General features: G+C 35.1%; 1 protein-coding gene across 2 annotated transcripts in view; it reads right to left on the bottom strand.

Moving 5' to 3' along the window:
* The window catches only part of PREX2 (phosphatidylinositol-3,4,5-trisphosphate dependent Rac exchange factor 2), a 414,229-nt gene that overhangs the window by 130,598 nt on the left and 267,971 nt on the right, over positions 1-15,660 (bottom strand). For both annotated transcript variants that reach the window (XM_069100083.1, XM_069100084.1), the window contains 3 exons: positions 11,042-11,259; positions 4,484-4,586; positions 2,414-2,557 (listed from right to left, as the gene is read on the bottom strand). In XM_069100083.1, coding sequence (XP_068956184.1) covers positions 2,414-2,557; positions 4,484-4,586; positions 11,042-11,259 — 465 coding nt within the window. The remainder of the gene's footprint in view (positions 1-2,413; positions 2,558-4,483; positions 4,587-11,041; positions 11,260-15,660) is intronic.

The raw sequence follows: 15,660 nt of genomic DNA, 5'->3' as shown, positions 1-15,660 counted from the left end.
GAAACCTCAAAGTGACTATACATATGTGTATGTATGTATATATGTATGTGTACATATCCATATATCCATATCTGTATACATATACATAGATGCACTAAAGGCAACTAAATGACACAGTGGATAGAGTAGGGGTCTGGAGACAAAAAGACTCCTCTGCTTGAGTTCAAATCTGGCCTCAGACACTTGCTAGCTGTGTGACCCTGGGCAAGTCACTTAACCCTGTTTGGTTCAGTTCTAAATGTTAAACCACTCTAGTATCTTTGCCAAGAAAACTCCAAACAGGGTCAATAGAGTCAGATAGGACTGAAATGACTGAACAACAGCAAAGTTATATACATCCTCTAGACCAGAGGTGTCAAACATGAGTTCCATGGTCTACATATGACTCACAATACTCCTGGGTGCAGCCTGAACCAGATTAAAAAGTAATTGGGAAATTCTTGACTAAATAAATAAAAACATAATAAAACCTGTAAAAACTAAATCAATATGCAACTCATGGGGATTTTGTCCTTTTCTATTTAAATTTGACACCATTACTTTGGCAAACACTTCATTTGAAAAAGAAAATTCCACAACCTTCTACAGATTATTCCACCTCTCACAGCTCTAGCTAGGCAACGCAGTGGACAGAACCTGGGAGGGGTACCTACAGCCTGAAAGGCACAGGTTCTCCACCTCTGGGAAAGAGATTTTGCATGGAGTCAGGAAGACCTGAGTTCAAATCCAGCTTCTGATATTTCATGGGCAAGCCACTTTTTCTGTTTGCCTCAGTTTCCTCATCTGTCAAATGAACTGGAGAAGAAAATGGCAGTATCTTTGCCAAGAAAACCTTAAATGAGGTCACAAAGAATTGGACATGACTGAATAACAACAACAATCTTGAAATTCCTTGCTTCACTTTAAAACCATTTCCTCCGAACCAATTCTCTTGTGGAAAGGAGATCATTTAAGGACAATTAAAAAGACAGTCCTCATCTCCTTTACCTCTGAACTAGATTCAATGTGGGAAAATGCTGAACTTGAAATCCAGAAGATTCTCATTCAAATGCTGCCTCTGATACTGTTAATTACCTGAATGTGGGCAAGAACCTGGACCTTGCTAAGCCTGAGGTTTTTTATTTAATAACAGAAAACAACTAATATTTGTATCCAATTTTAAGGTTTTCAAAGTACTTAACAAATATCTCATTTGATCTTCATGACAACCCCGGCAGGTTAAGTGCTGTTATAATCCCTATTTTATCGTGGGGATAACTAAGACAGAGGTTAAGTGACTGGCCCAAGGACACAAAGCTAGTGAATATGCGAATCAAGATCCGAACTCTGGTCTTCCTTACTCCAGGTCTCACACTCTACTGTGCCACCTAGATCTAAAATGGGAATAATACCGTGTTTCCCCGATAATAAGACACTGTCTTATTAAATTTTTTGGACAGAAAAACACCAGAGGGCTTATTTTCAGGGGAGGGCTTATTTTAATGAACAGAAATTTTAATAAACAGGTAAATGTGAACAAAAAAATGTACCTTTATTCAATAAGCAAATCACTGGGGAAGAACAGGATGACGCGCTCACTGCTGCAGCTCTGATTGGATGCAGTTCAGAGTGCGGCGTGCGGTTCACCCGGGGGGGGGAGGGGGACGGTGCATACAGAGGGTACCGTAATGTAGCGTGTAGCACAGGGGATCACCTTCACTACAGTAGCAATATCAATAGGGCTTATTTTCGGGGGAGGGCTTATTTTAGAGGAATCTTACACAGTAAGGGGAGGGCTTATTTTCAGGGAAACACGGTAATACCTGTAGCATTTAGAGTACTCCACAGTATGTTGTAAGGCTCAAATGAGATAAAGCATGGCAATGTTAGGCCAGTTTTAACTAAATGACAAGGACAGCCACTCATTCCATGGCTTTTACAGCCTTTTAACCATTTGTGATGCTTTCTCCTTAATTCTCTCCAAATTCTTTTTCTGTTTTTCCACTGTGTTCTACTCTTTATAACCCCATTTGGGGTTTTCTTGGCAAAGATATTAGAGTGATTTTGTCATTTTCTTCTCCAGCTCATTTTACAGATGAGGAAACTGAGGCAAATAAGTTTACATGACTTGCCTAGGGTCACACAGCTAGTAAGTGTCTAAGACCAAATTTGAACCCAAGTCTTTTTGACTCCACACACAACACTATCCATTACGCCACCTAGCTGCCCCAAATTCTTGACTTCTCATTAAATGGACTCAGAATAAGGGACACTATTTTATAAAAGGCCTAAATGTAAATGCCTATTATTAATAATAATAAGACAAAGTACAAATATAAGCCTAAAATTTGAATGTGTCATTAAATACCACTGATAGAAACACTTGAAGATATATATTACTGGCATATTTGAAAGAAGAAAAGGATACACCTACCTTGTGCAAAAAGAACAGGATGGACTTTAAATCCTCCACCATTCTTCAATCTTTGAGGCAGCTGTTCAAAGTGATAATTATCAATGTAGAAATACACTCTCAAAGCTTGCCGACTCCCTTCTGCTTGATATGTAAGAGGCACATCTGAAAGGACATTTAATGTTACATTATTTTGATGAGGCTCTATAGGCCATCATTTTTTTAATTTTTAAAAAATGCCAAAAACTTCTACCAAGCAACATGTTAAAGTTCTTAATTACACATGGCTCAGATGGTGTATACTTGCATTATTGTTCAGTGAAGGAGGATTAAATCAGATTCTCATTAGCAGAGACAACAGATTTACTGTTCTACTGTATATAAAATTCTCTAATAGGAAGCTCCCTTACACTTTGACACACCAGATGTCTCACTCAACTAAATAAGAGGTTTAGATTCACAGTGGTTCAGATTCAAAATTTCCCAGAACAGCTGTCTCTTTCAGAGTTTAGTTGGAATGGTTCCTTGGGGTTCACTTTCCAAGTAGTGCTCAAGAAACTGGGCATGCAGCTCCCATTATGAAACATAGCTAGGGTTTTACATGAACAATTCCCACAGCACCATGTTAAACACGTATTCCCTTATGGTTTTGCCTGATAGTAATGGAAAATCATCACACTAAGTCATGAAAAATAAAAGCCTAGAACTGAATTATCAAAAAGGAAATCACAGACTCAAATGGTGAATATTTGGTAGGAACGATTCACAGAGAAGTCATAAGGCTCCCTCTTTTCTGAAGTCAAAAGTTCATGAAAAGTGATTCCCATTGAACTGAAGTGAATTGAAAAAAAATTCTAATGGATACACTTATTTGACTTAATTCTAGGGTTAACAAAGTGTTTTACTGGCCTGTGAGCTAGGCATTATTATCCCCATTTTATGTGGCCTGTTCAGGGTCACAGAGCCAGTAAATGTCTGAGGCAGGTTTGGAACTCCTCTGCCTGATTCCAAGCCCAGTTCTCTATCTACTGCATCAGAATCCTGAAGGGAAAAAAAACATAATGGCGTTATGAATGAATGAGAATTGTCATATCCTGCTACCAGCACAGTGCAGGGAGTGATCAACCCAGAGTCAGGAAGACCTGACTTCAAATCCTCCCTCAGAGGATTATTAGTTACGTGATCCTCGGCAAATCACTTAACTTCTGTTTGCCTCAGTTCCTTCATCTGTAAAATGGAATTATAACAACACCCATGTCTCCGATTGTGAGGATCAAATGAGTTGTTTGTGAACATTAAAGCACTTTGTAAATAACTAGCTATCATCATTATTATTATATCGCAATTCCTGATTTGACAGACAAATAAGAAAAGAAAGAGACCAAGTAGACTTGTGTTAGATTCAAACCTAGGTTTCTTGATTCCTAATTCACTTCTCTTTCTTTTTAACCTACATGTCTCACAAGGTGCACAGCTATTACTCATTTAAAACATTTCAACTAAGGATCTTCCTGATTAGGTCACAATGAGATAAGATTGTGAAGTACAAACAGAGTAAGAATCTAAATGCCGAATTAAAGTTTTAGTTCTATTCCTACATAGACACTGTAAACATAAGGCTAGCAAAAAAAAAAAAAAAACCCTTTCAAGTACTCCACTCTTTCTCATGTAAAAATGGGCCTGATAATGCTGCTTTAAGACATGACTTTAAGAAAAATATGTGAGAAATAAGAAACCTCCATAGCTTAACAGACTTCTCTCAGAATCAGAATATGAAGAGGTAAAGCTCTGTGAAATTATCTTGCTATTTATTTTCTAAATGTTGTAGTTAAACACAATCTGTTTTGATCTGAGAGGGTCAGAGGCTAAATTAATGAATAAAAAGAAGGATTTAAGATTACTGATGCAATTTAATAACCTAAAATCCATATATGTCTTAGCCTGATAATTTTTCTAAGTGATTTCACTATACAATTTTAGAGACTCACATAAAATCCATTTGAACCATTTAAGGAATGTGTCACTATTGAAAGTGCATAATGTTATTGTTTGAATGGGAAATCACACATCTTCCACAATGTAATTACTTACTTGCAACTAGTGGTTCCTGTTCTGCTGGTCTAAAATAAAAGGAAACCTTTTCCAAATCGAATAATGCAACCAATGTATCTTCTAGCATGGCTTGTTCATCAGTCTAAATGAAAACAAAACAAACAAAACAAAAATGAAGAGAATTTTTCAAAATTTTTTAAATTTTTAATTTTTTTTAAATTGTCTGTCCCACAAGAAAAATAGTTATCATTAACTATTGCAAAAAAAAGTACATCATTATCTATGGACTGAAGGGCAATAAAATTAATGACCTTGTAAAAGTCACAAGAAAGTGAATCTGCCTGTAATGATATAAATTTTACTCTTTCCTCTGGCCAATTTATTTTTACAATAATTTCTTAAAGACTATTTACAGTCAAGGCTGTTCTCATCATATGGAGTTCATTTTTATTTATAAATAAGTTTTAAAGTGGCAGCTAGATGCTACAGTAGATAGAATGCCAGGCCTGGAGACATGAAGACCCGAGTTTAAATTCGACCTCAGATACTTACTAGCTGTGTGACCCTGGGCAAGTCACTTAACCCTACTTACCTCAGTTCCACATCTATAAAATGAATTGGTGAAGGAAATGACAAAACACTCCAGTATGAAACAAACAAACCCAAATGGGGTCTCGAAGAGTAGGACATGACTGAAAACACTGAACAACAACAAATTCTTATCTCCATAATGCTTTTAACAAGAAGCAATTTTAATGAAATCTGTTAAGATATTTAATGGAATTCCTTAAAAAAAAACTTGATGAATATTGGACCTTCTGTTTCATAGTGGTAGCTTTATAAAGTAATTCATGCTTTAGTCAATTTATTTCCACTGCCCCAATTCCTGATTTGACAGGCAAATTAGAATAGAAAACTAAGTAGCTTTTACAAGTGACTATTCTTCATCAGTTAGAACCAGAATATTTACTTGACAACCTTTGGGCCTTCTTCAGGTTACACTATCCACCTACAGAATAATAACATTTCTGAGTTGTACTGGGACTTTGACACAATCTAATCTAACCTACTTGTTCCATTATGATGATTTATATTTTATACATACATATTTACACATATGTGTGTGTATATATGTATATGTGTATATATGTATACATCTATCATTTACCCTGCAGCAGTTCTGACCCCAATGACCACCAGATCCTTTCATCTATCCTTTAGCAGAACACTCTCCTATATGTTGGGTTCTCTCACGAGAAAGGCAATTTTAGAAGTCAAGAACTATCTTGTTTTTCATTTTATGTCACAAGTACTTGGCAAATAGTAAGTGCTTAGTAAACGGTTTCACACTGACTTGAACCAAGCTATATGGAGTAGCAGAAGCAATATGGGATCTGGAGTCAGAAAGTGGAAATTTAAATCCCAAACCTGTTATTTACTGTGAAACTCTGAGCAAGTCACTTGACCTCTTGGGAATCTCCTTTTCTTCACCTGTAAAATGAAAGGGCTGGTCCAGATTATATTTAAGATCCTTTCCAAATCAAAATACTGGTATCCTACAGCTAGAGTGATATGTGAATTCTTGGTGCTAGAGACCAAACAAAAAAGTGCACTGTGTCTTGGCAAGAATACTGAACTATTAGAAAGAAATGAAGAGTTCACCCATAAAAACCGAACCCATTTCAATGACGGCCAATATCATACCACTGCTCTTAGGTTCTTCTGGTTTTTTTTTATGGTAGATCCAGCTGCCAAACCATGAAACCAGATATGCCATTAGCTGAACTGCTCTATAAAAACATAATGAATATTGCATGCGATAAGACAGAAAATCATATAAACGTTCCATAGCACGTTAGCCAAAACTCATCCATGGGGGGAGGGGAGTATGCTTCATTTCTGCAAGTTTTGTGTGCTTAGATAAGCATTCTACATGAATCATTTCAGCACTTGACCGCATTGGTTCTACTCTGAAAAACAAATTTTTTAAATGTAAACATGAGTCCATGATCTTAATATGTTCAAAATTGAGCACAGTATCTTTCTATGGGAAAAATAAATTCAAAAATTAGTTTTCATTGTTGCTGTTGTTCAATTGTTTTGAGTCAAGTCTAACTGTACATGACTCCATTTGGGGTTTTCTTGGCAAAGATACTGGAGTGGTTTGCCATTTCTTTCTCTGGCTCATTTGACAGATGAGGAAACTGAGGCAAATGGGGTTAAATGACTCACCCAGACTCACACAGCTAGAAAAGTCTCTGAGACCAGATTTGAAATCAGAAAGATGATTCTTCTTGCTTCTAGGCCTGGCACTCTATACACTTTGCCAGCTAGGTGCCCAAAAATTAGTTATTAAGAGTCTGCTTTATGACAAACATTATATTATATACATAGGAATAAAAAGATGAAAAGTAAAAACATTCTTACCCTCAAGGAGCTTACATTTTTAAACTTTTAATTTTTTTAACCAGTTTTTGAATTTGTTAAATTACTATTTGGAGAACAGTACATATTTTTCTTTATAAATCATTCTTTATTATCTCCTGTCCCCAACAGCCATCAACTATTCTTTGTATTCTATTCCACCATCTCCATTCCCTGACCCCATCCCCCAAGTTCATCATTAGGAAACTCATCACCATGGAGACCATAGCAGCTTTGGTCAATACCCTGCACCCCTTTTATTGGAGGGTTAGAGAGCAGAGTAAAAATTTCCTCTCAAAGCCTCCCCGTAAGGGGGGTTCAGAAGTCTAGTAAACTTTCCATTTCCATCAGCTGCACTCTTTGGTATCAACTCCACCACCATCATGCCCCTCTGCTGAGTACCTTTTCCCCTCAAAAAACTGTCTCTTAATTTCTTACAACACAATAGTATTAAATTCATGTACCAATTTGTTGAGTCATTCAACAATGGATGGGTACTTCCTTGGTTTCCAGTTCTTTACAACCCCAGAAAAATCAGAGAAAGAGGAAAAGGCCCTATATGTACAAAATAATTATAACATCTACCAAAACATGTTCTGCCTCCTCAATTCCCTGTTTTTGCTAATGACATCACTATTTTTCCTGCCACCCATGCTGAAAACCTCAGTAGCAGCAGCTACTCTATTACCTGACCTATTTGATTCCTCCAAATAAAGAAGCATCAACATTTTTATCTTAATTGCCTGGTTCTACCAGTCCCACATCAACAATATTTCTAATCTCTCTCCTCTACTCCCTCCTGCCTCACTACCTTGCAAAATTCTCTCCCTTAATTAGTCTCTGAACCTCCAGTCTCTTTAACTTGATTGCCAGATTTATCATCTTAATTCAATTCTAATCACATCATTCCATTATTTAGAATTGTTCAAAATAAATAAAAAAGACCAAATGCCAGAGCATGGCATTCCCTTGAATGCTTCAAAATTATTTCCCAACCTTGTTTTCTAGTCTTGTCATTTTATTTCCCTTCATGCACTCTGTGTTAGGTAATATTGCACTGCTACCTGTTTCAGAAATAAACCCTGTTTTCTGCCTTCTTGATTTTGCAATGCTATATCCTATGTTAGTAAACATGCCCCTCATTCTCATTGTTTCCAGTTCCTGCTTCAAATGCTACCACCTGCACAAAGTTTTCATATATTTTCTCAGTTGGACATTTCTGCAGAGCTTTTCTAGAATTATGTTTCCATTTATTTTATGTACCTAAGGTAATCTAATTTGTTTAAGAGTTATCTGTGAACATGTATTTTTCTGCTACACCACAAGTTCCTAGCCATAGAAAGACTGCACAGAATCTATGAATTTATATAGGAAAAAATTACATCTTTAATTCAATATACAGCAATATTTCTTTCATAATCCCATATTTGTATGCATTTAAAACATTATTCCAAGGAATCCACAGGCATCATCAGACCATGACACACACAAAACTTTAATAACTTATGCTAGGCAGTAAGATTCTTGGGAAAAGAGCCTGAATTTTATTCATTTTGATGTTTTCCTTAGCATCTAACACAGTATCTGGAAAACCATGACACTCAAAAAATGTTTATTGAATTGAACTGAATTAAATGAAATGAATTTCATCCAGCACCCAGACACAATTGATCAAGGGCTAAGTGGTATGATTTGTCTCTCTTCCATATGCTGCCAGTGAATTCATCACCAAATGACCAGCCTACTGTTGAGAGGAGTATACCCTAGCAAGGATTGTCCTTAGGATGTCTTGCTTTGGGAACTGCTTGAAATCATTCCCACATGGTAGAAATGCCAAAGCTTATGCTTACCTAGCATAGCCTTTGTGAACCCACATTCACCTTCACACCATGATGAGGCATTGAGAAGGACGCTATGAGGGAAATACATGCTATTTGCAACAAGAGAGAACTTTGTTTGATGACTGCCTGATTATAAATATCAAGTCAGGCTTAAAATAGGGAGACATACACAGCAAAGTTGTTTGCTACTGTTGTGAAAGACTCCCAATTGAAGAGGTCTTCCCTGTACAATATAAAATCCTGCAGAGGTTCCATTTTGTACATGATACCATGTTAATTATGCCAAATCTCATCAAACCTTAAAAGATGAAGAACTCATTAACTTACAAAGCCATCCATGTCGTTTTCAGACTATTCATAAAAAGTTGGGGGTTGTTTTGTTTTTGTTTTTCCTTAGACTGAATGTCCAGCTATTGATTCCAGGTCTCCTTTTGTGTGTGTCAGGAACGTCTTTGGTATATTGGTGAAACCTATAGACCCCTTCTCAGAATGATGCTTTTAAATGCATAAAATAAAATGCCTAGGATTACAACAGAAATCAATTACATTGAAATAGAATTAAAGTATGTTTTTAATGTTTATGGGCCTCAGGTTAAAAGCCCTCTACTAAAGTCAACTAAAAATATTGAAGATAAGTGTCATGAAAAGGATATTGGATTTGGAATTAGAAAACCTGGAATCAAACCCTAGCTCTATTATTTGCAATCTATATGACTTTAGACATGTAATTTAATTTCTCTCAACTTTAAGTTTTTATATCTGCAAGAAAGCATCAGACTAAATAATCTCTGAAGTCCTTTCCCATAAACCAATTATTTTGAGGATCTTGAATGGAGGCCAATCTTCTACCATCAAAAAGCTTCTAGATATCAGGGATCATATTCTTATTTATATTTATAGATTCTGAAGCAGCAAACCAAGCATTCTGTGTGTATACACACACACACTCACACACAAATATATATATATATATATATATATATATATATATATATATATAGTATTCAAAGAATGACTTGAAATGCAAAGTTGATTTATAAAGCAAAAATCTCTAGGTGCCAAGGGAGAAAAAATACTTTATGAAAGGTGATAAATCAAATTGAATAAGTTTAATTAATTTTTTTTCAGTTATTGCATCTACCAAAACCAGGGAAAATGTCTGTGGTAAGATTTAGAATTCGTTCTCGAAATATTTCCTAAATATTTCATCATATTTGTTTCATATCCATTGAAAAAGAAGAATGCATAAACAAAGGATATTCCACTGTTGTGATGGTAACATTCAGAGTTTTAAAAGGACAAAGGAGAACTACAGAATTAATCAACAGCAAATTCTAAACAGATTGTCAAACTGTACTGACATGAACATTGTCATAGCTTGTCTATCAAACAGGCCCAAAATACCAATCTCAGTGAGGGCTTTGATTTTATTTCAGGCTGTCTCTTCTGTTTCTGGTAAGTAAGAAATAATAGCAGAATCAGCTTTTCTTCTCTGATGATTTTTTTTCTAGCCATTGCTGATATATATATATATATATATATATATACACACACACACACATATGTATACATGCATGCATGTATGTATGTGTGTATCAGTTAGTAAATGGAAGGTCTTAAGCTCTTATGGTCACAAAATCTATACAAAGAGTCAGGAAAGAATCTGTGAATTAAACACTTAAATAAACTAACAAAACAGACTTTTTTCAGGGAAGTGCAGTATAGGAATAAATAATAGCCAACAGATCTGGGATATATTTCTGAGTCTTTCACTAAAAAGTAGTGTGACCTTTGAAAAATCATTTGACCTCTCAGCACTCATGTTACTTAGAATGATAAAATTTTAGAGCTGGACAACTCGAGATGAATCCTCTAATATAATCACCTCAATATATAGATTAGGAAAATGAGAACTGGAGAAGTTAAATGAATGATTTGTAAAATGTGGAAATATTAATAGATGCAGTGAAGATTTCATCCAATGATAAAGTTTTACAAATCCGTGATTACCTGCTCAATCAAAAATCATTTTAAATAAACCATTTGTGTATATTTCATATTCTACTAGGCTTTTAAATTCCATGAGGTAATGCATTGAATGTGTCTAATACAAAGTTTATCTTCCCCAAAGTCAAGTATTATGCTCTGCACATACTAGGTGTTTAATGTGATCCTGAAGAACAGAATTGATTAAAATCAGTTTATCAGAAGCTAATATACTAAAGGAATAAAATAATGAAGAATGCATAAATATACCTAATAACATAAATAACACATATTATAATCCACCAAAATTTATAGGGAAAGAAAGAGGGCATCAGTGATGGCTTACCAAGTTGGGTGAGAGCAGTGACTGAAAGTGAAAAAGAACCCCTGCATTGGCAATCTGGTCCAGCCATCGTCTACTGGCTTCCCAAGTCTCCATCTCATTCTCTTTACTGTTGTCAAACATCTGATTTAAAGCAGCCATTAATTGCTCAGAAAAAGCACAGACTGTGGCCACTAGACTTTGGCAGAAAACCATGTCTCTTCTGAGCTGTAGCTCACTATCTGTGATCCAAAAAAAAACATAATAAGCAACTTTGAAAGACACCTCTGGTTGCTAATTTGACCTAATTAAGCACGCATATTCACAATTTGCCATTAGTTTTCCTTTTCAATGAATGAGATAGTCTTGACGTTAAGATAAAGAAAGAATGTTCATTGCAATACCTCTCTTTTGAAATACTGCCTTCAGCAATGTTGTGTTATAAAACAATGGAACTTAAACTCAATTTTAAGAAATGAGTAAACAATATTTGAATGTTATAACTATGTTGTTACTGTTAAATCACTTTTAAAGACAGACCAAGATTTATTTCATAAATGGTAGTTCACAGAAAACAAGAATTCTATTTCCAAAATTCTAGTTTGTTGTCTGGCCTTGGGATAGTGTCTTTGACCTTCTGGGACTCAATTTCATCATTTAAAAATTAGAGGATGAGATTAAATGATCAGCAAGATCCCTTCCAGTTCTAACATTCCATCAAATGTTAATCTTCCACAGGACTGTTTTTTCCCCTTGTTCAGTACTCTAGAATTTACTTTTGAGAGCATGTATTTAACCACAGCAATGTAAAATACAACGCCATTTGGGATTGGAAATGTAAAACAGTGCCATAGGTGCTAATTTAGGAGGATTATTTCATAGTGATGTAAGATATTAATACATAATTTAAATGGGGGAAATATCTGAGGGATCTAATAGTCCCCATTTTCACTTATAATCTTTTATACTATTGAATTTATTGGACTACATTCAGTACATATAGGTTTTCACATTGAAGTCAAGTCATACTTTTCCAGCATTGAGTTTTCCTCTTCTTTGATATAGCAAGAATGTATTTGCCTCAATAGAGATCTGTTTTCAATAACTAAAATCTTCCATTACAATAAGTTTAGAAAATAAGGTCGTGGATGCCTTTGTCTGGAACAACTCACCTATCCAAGTAAAGAGTTGATCGGTAACAAATTCACTCTACATTTCCATGTTATTCCAGGGAAAAGATGACCTAGGACATTTGAGCTCTTGATCACAGAAGGGAACTACTCCATTTCCTCAGGTACAGAGGAAAAAAATATTACAAATTCTGAATAATGAAAAAAAAGCCTGTTTGCTCCTGGACTAAATAACAAACATTTGCTCACCAAGTTTGTTTGTTTTGTTTTGTTTGTTTTATGTCAGGGCTCATAGAATCTTTTGGGAAGAAGGTACAGAGAGTTGGCATATATCATGAAAATATATGTGACTCTCATTCATAGCTTTCTGTTTTATTGATGAAAATATTTACTAAGTACTGGGATGAGAATGCATTATACCATCCCTCCGATTTATTTTTCCTCCAAAGCCCAGTATTTAATTTGCTTAACAGAAAAGTTCAGAAGTCTTACATTTTTTATCTAAGATATTAAGGATACAGTTATCAAATAAATAAGTAAAATTTTTTCCATTAATCTGGTTAATTATCAACTTTAAAAAAATTCTTGAGTTCTAACCAAATGGATCTCAACAGCTATCAGGTAGAAAAATGCCTGGGCTGCATCTGCAAACATTCCTTCTCTTTGGCCACAGCTCTGAAGCAACGGTATCTAATGTTATCCAGGTGAGTTTAAAGTTTGAGCAAGTTACTGACAGAGTATTTCTACCTACTAGTTTAAGTGATTTAATCCTTGTTTTCTTAATTTAATTTCCTAGTTATACACCCAATAGAAAGGAAAGATACGATAATATAGATAGGAGAAGCACGAGGTTCATGGTAAGAGAAGCCTTGTTCTTTTCTGAACATGAGTAAACATCAAGTCAAAATGGTTGGTAACTTTGCCATTGCTTGAAAGAGTCTATCTCTGAATTGCTAATAAAAAGAAAATGATTTTCTCTCTTCTTTTTAATAAAGGTGAAGTCTTCATCCCTTTAGTTTTTGCTACTATTTCCTATCTTAACTATTAGCCAAATTAAAAGTTCTATTCAAAACTGGTTATCAATCTTCCAGGTGCCATAATTAACACTTGGAAGAATCTATCTAATTCCTAATTATGCTTATAACTGACTCTTTTACCCAGAGTAATATGACCTGAGTGGTTATTTAAACAATGTCTCCATTTCCTTGAATATAATACATCCTTAATAAATTTCAATGAACAGATAGTTTCATGGCAATGTTCCTCTTTTAAATAGGTGTAACCTCTCTGACTATGAAGGCTTAAAGGTTCCTATGGGTCCTTGAACATTTAAATGGATGAATTATTACATCATAAATACTGAACTACAGTAGACTACTAATTAAAAGCACTACACATTCAGGAGAATGTCCTTGCCAACCACAAACCAGAAATCCTTCCTTGTACAAATCAATACATAGCATTTACTTCATTTCAAAGAAATGTAGCAGAAATTACCATCTCATTTATGTACAAAACACAGGTAAGAATTATTACTCTAATTTCCTCTTGATGAAAAACAATCATGAAGGGGAAATTTGCCTAATATCTCCAGATGAACCAGAGACAGAATGAAGAACAGAAACCAGGTCTTCTGTGTTCGATTATAAATTCCAAGATCTTCCTGATCAATTATACAGCCATTTGCAATTTACAGTTATCATTTACCAGAGCCATGCTTCACAATTAAAAATAGAGCAAGAATTATGGCATCTGTTTTCTGTTTCCAATAAAGTTTTAGAAAAAAAAACAAACTTATTTTATGTGACAATTTGTTTATTGTTTCTGCAGATGGCAAATTTTTCATGTACACTCAAAATAAATGGCTTTTGTGCTTATTGAATATTTCAGCTTCATTTCAGCATTTACATCTTCTATGAAGCTACTTATTATGTAGAATTTTACTGATTAAAAAACAGCATTTTATTTACTACTATTGATGTTTTAATAATTGTGATGATATGGAAAATACTCCTCTCTTCTTTTCTACCACTACCCTCCTGTATTTTCCAACAGTCACTCCCCCATACATTTAGCAAATGGTTCTACCTTATGGAGACCGAAATTTCCCCTTTTAAATTTCAAAACTTTCATTAATCTTTAAGTATCATCTCCTCCACCCCTCCCTCCGAGAAAAAGCTATCCTTACATATCACCAAGACTATCCCATCTACTTGTGCTCTAAATCCCAACCCCTTTTACATTCTCCAGGATCAATCCCCCTCTCTCAAGGATTGTTAATTTCTCACTGCCAATGACTCTTTTCTTTCTACATATGTGTTTATGTATCCATACCATATAACAACCTCACTTCATCTCTTTTTTCCCCTTTTTTGAGGTTCCCCTCATCTCTTTTTGACCTTCTACTGACAAATTCTTGAATGAGTCATCAAGCCCTGATGTGATTTTTTTTTCCTACCAACTAACTCCTCAATTACTTTCAATCTAGTTTCTGTCATTAACCTTCTATTTTGTAAGGGTGACAGAGACATTTTTTTTCCTTCAAAATTAATGAAAATAGAGAAAAACTGAAAGTTTATTGTCCCCTACACAATACACAAGCACAGTGACTTTTCTGAATAGTACTTATAGAAGTAAAATCTTTGAAGATTCCAACTTACAATCACCACCAGGAAGTCTACCTCACCAATATCTTCCTTTTCTTCCACTTTACCCCACTCAATCCAAATCTTATATTTCTATCTATTTTAAGGAACTAGAATAATACTGAAAATAACACAAGATCAAGACTTTACTAAATTATGGAAATGCTCTCAATCTGAAGTTCCCAAAGTATGTTCACAAACCTATTCCCTTCAAATGTTTCCAGCCAAACTCTTCTTTGCCCCAACTCCAAATTTTGATTTAAGGAATTTGATTTACCAAATACAAGCTGATTGTAGTTTAAACAATGAAGTTAGAGATGTCTACCTAGACTCCAAGCATTAAAAACATCACACATGCTTAGATGAAATGAAAGCTTTCCATATAACCCTATTGTATTCTTGAGTTTACGGTAGAGAGCTTTTTGTTTTTGCTTTTTGGAGGGCAATTGGGGTTGAGACTTGCCCAAAGTCACACAGCTAGTAAGGGTGTCAAGTGTCTGAGGCTGGATTTGAACTCAGGTCCTCCTGACTCCAGGGTCGGTGCTCTATTCACTGCGCCACCTAGCTGCCCCGAGAGCCTTCTTTCTTAAGAATACGATTTTCAACTGGCTGTGTAACCTTAAGCAAGTTACTTAACCCCAATTGGTTTAAAAAAAAATACAATTTTCACATTCTTCCCTGAACATACACATTGAAAAATTATCTCTTTATTACCAACTCTAATGCTTTCTTAGCTGTCAAGCTCACTGATTTTTCTGAAGTATTTGACAGTTAAGACCAGTTCCTTCTTTCTAGTAACTGTCTAATTTGACTTTTTTTTTTAACATGGGCATCTCCTAGTTCTACTCCTATCATCTTGACTGCCTCC

Source organism: Petaurus breviceps, unplaced genomic scaffold (assembly GCF_028583685.1).
Source record: "Petaurus breviceps papuanus isolate PSGF00001 unplaced genomic scaffold, PetGlider_PUasm1.0 38, whole genome shotgun sequence".
Lineage (NCBI taxonomy): Eukaryota > Metazoa > Chordata > Mammalia > Diprotodontia > Petauridae > Petaurus > Petaurus breviceps.
This window is presented reverse-complemented; position numbering and strand designations above follow the sequence as displayed.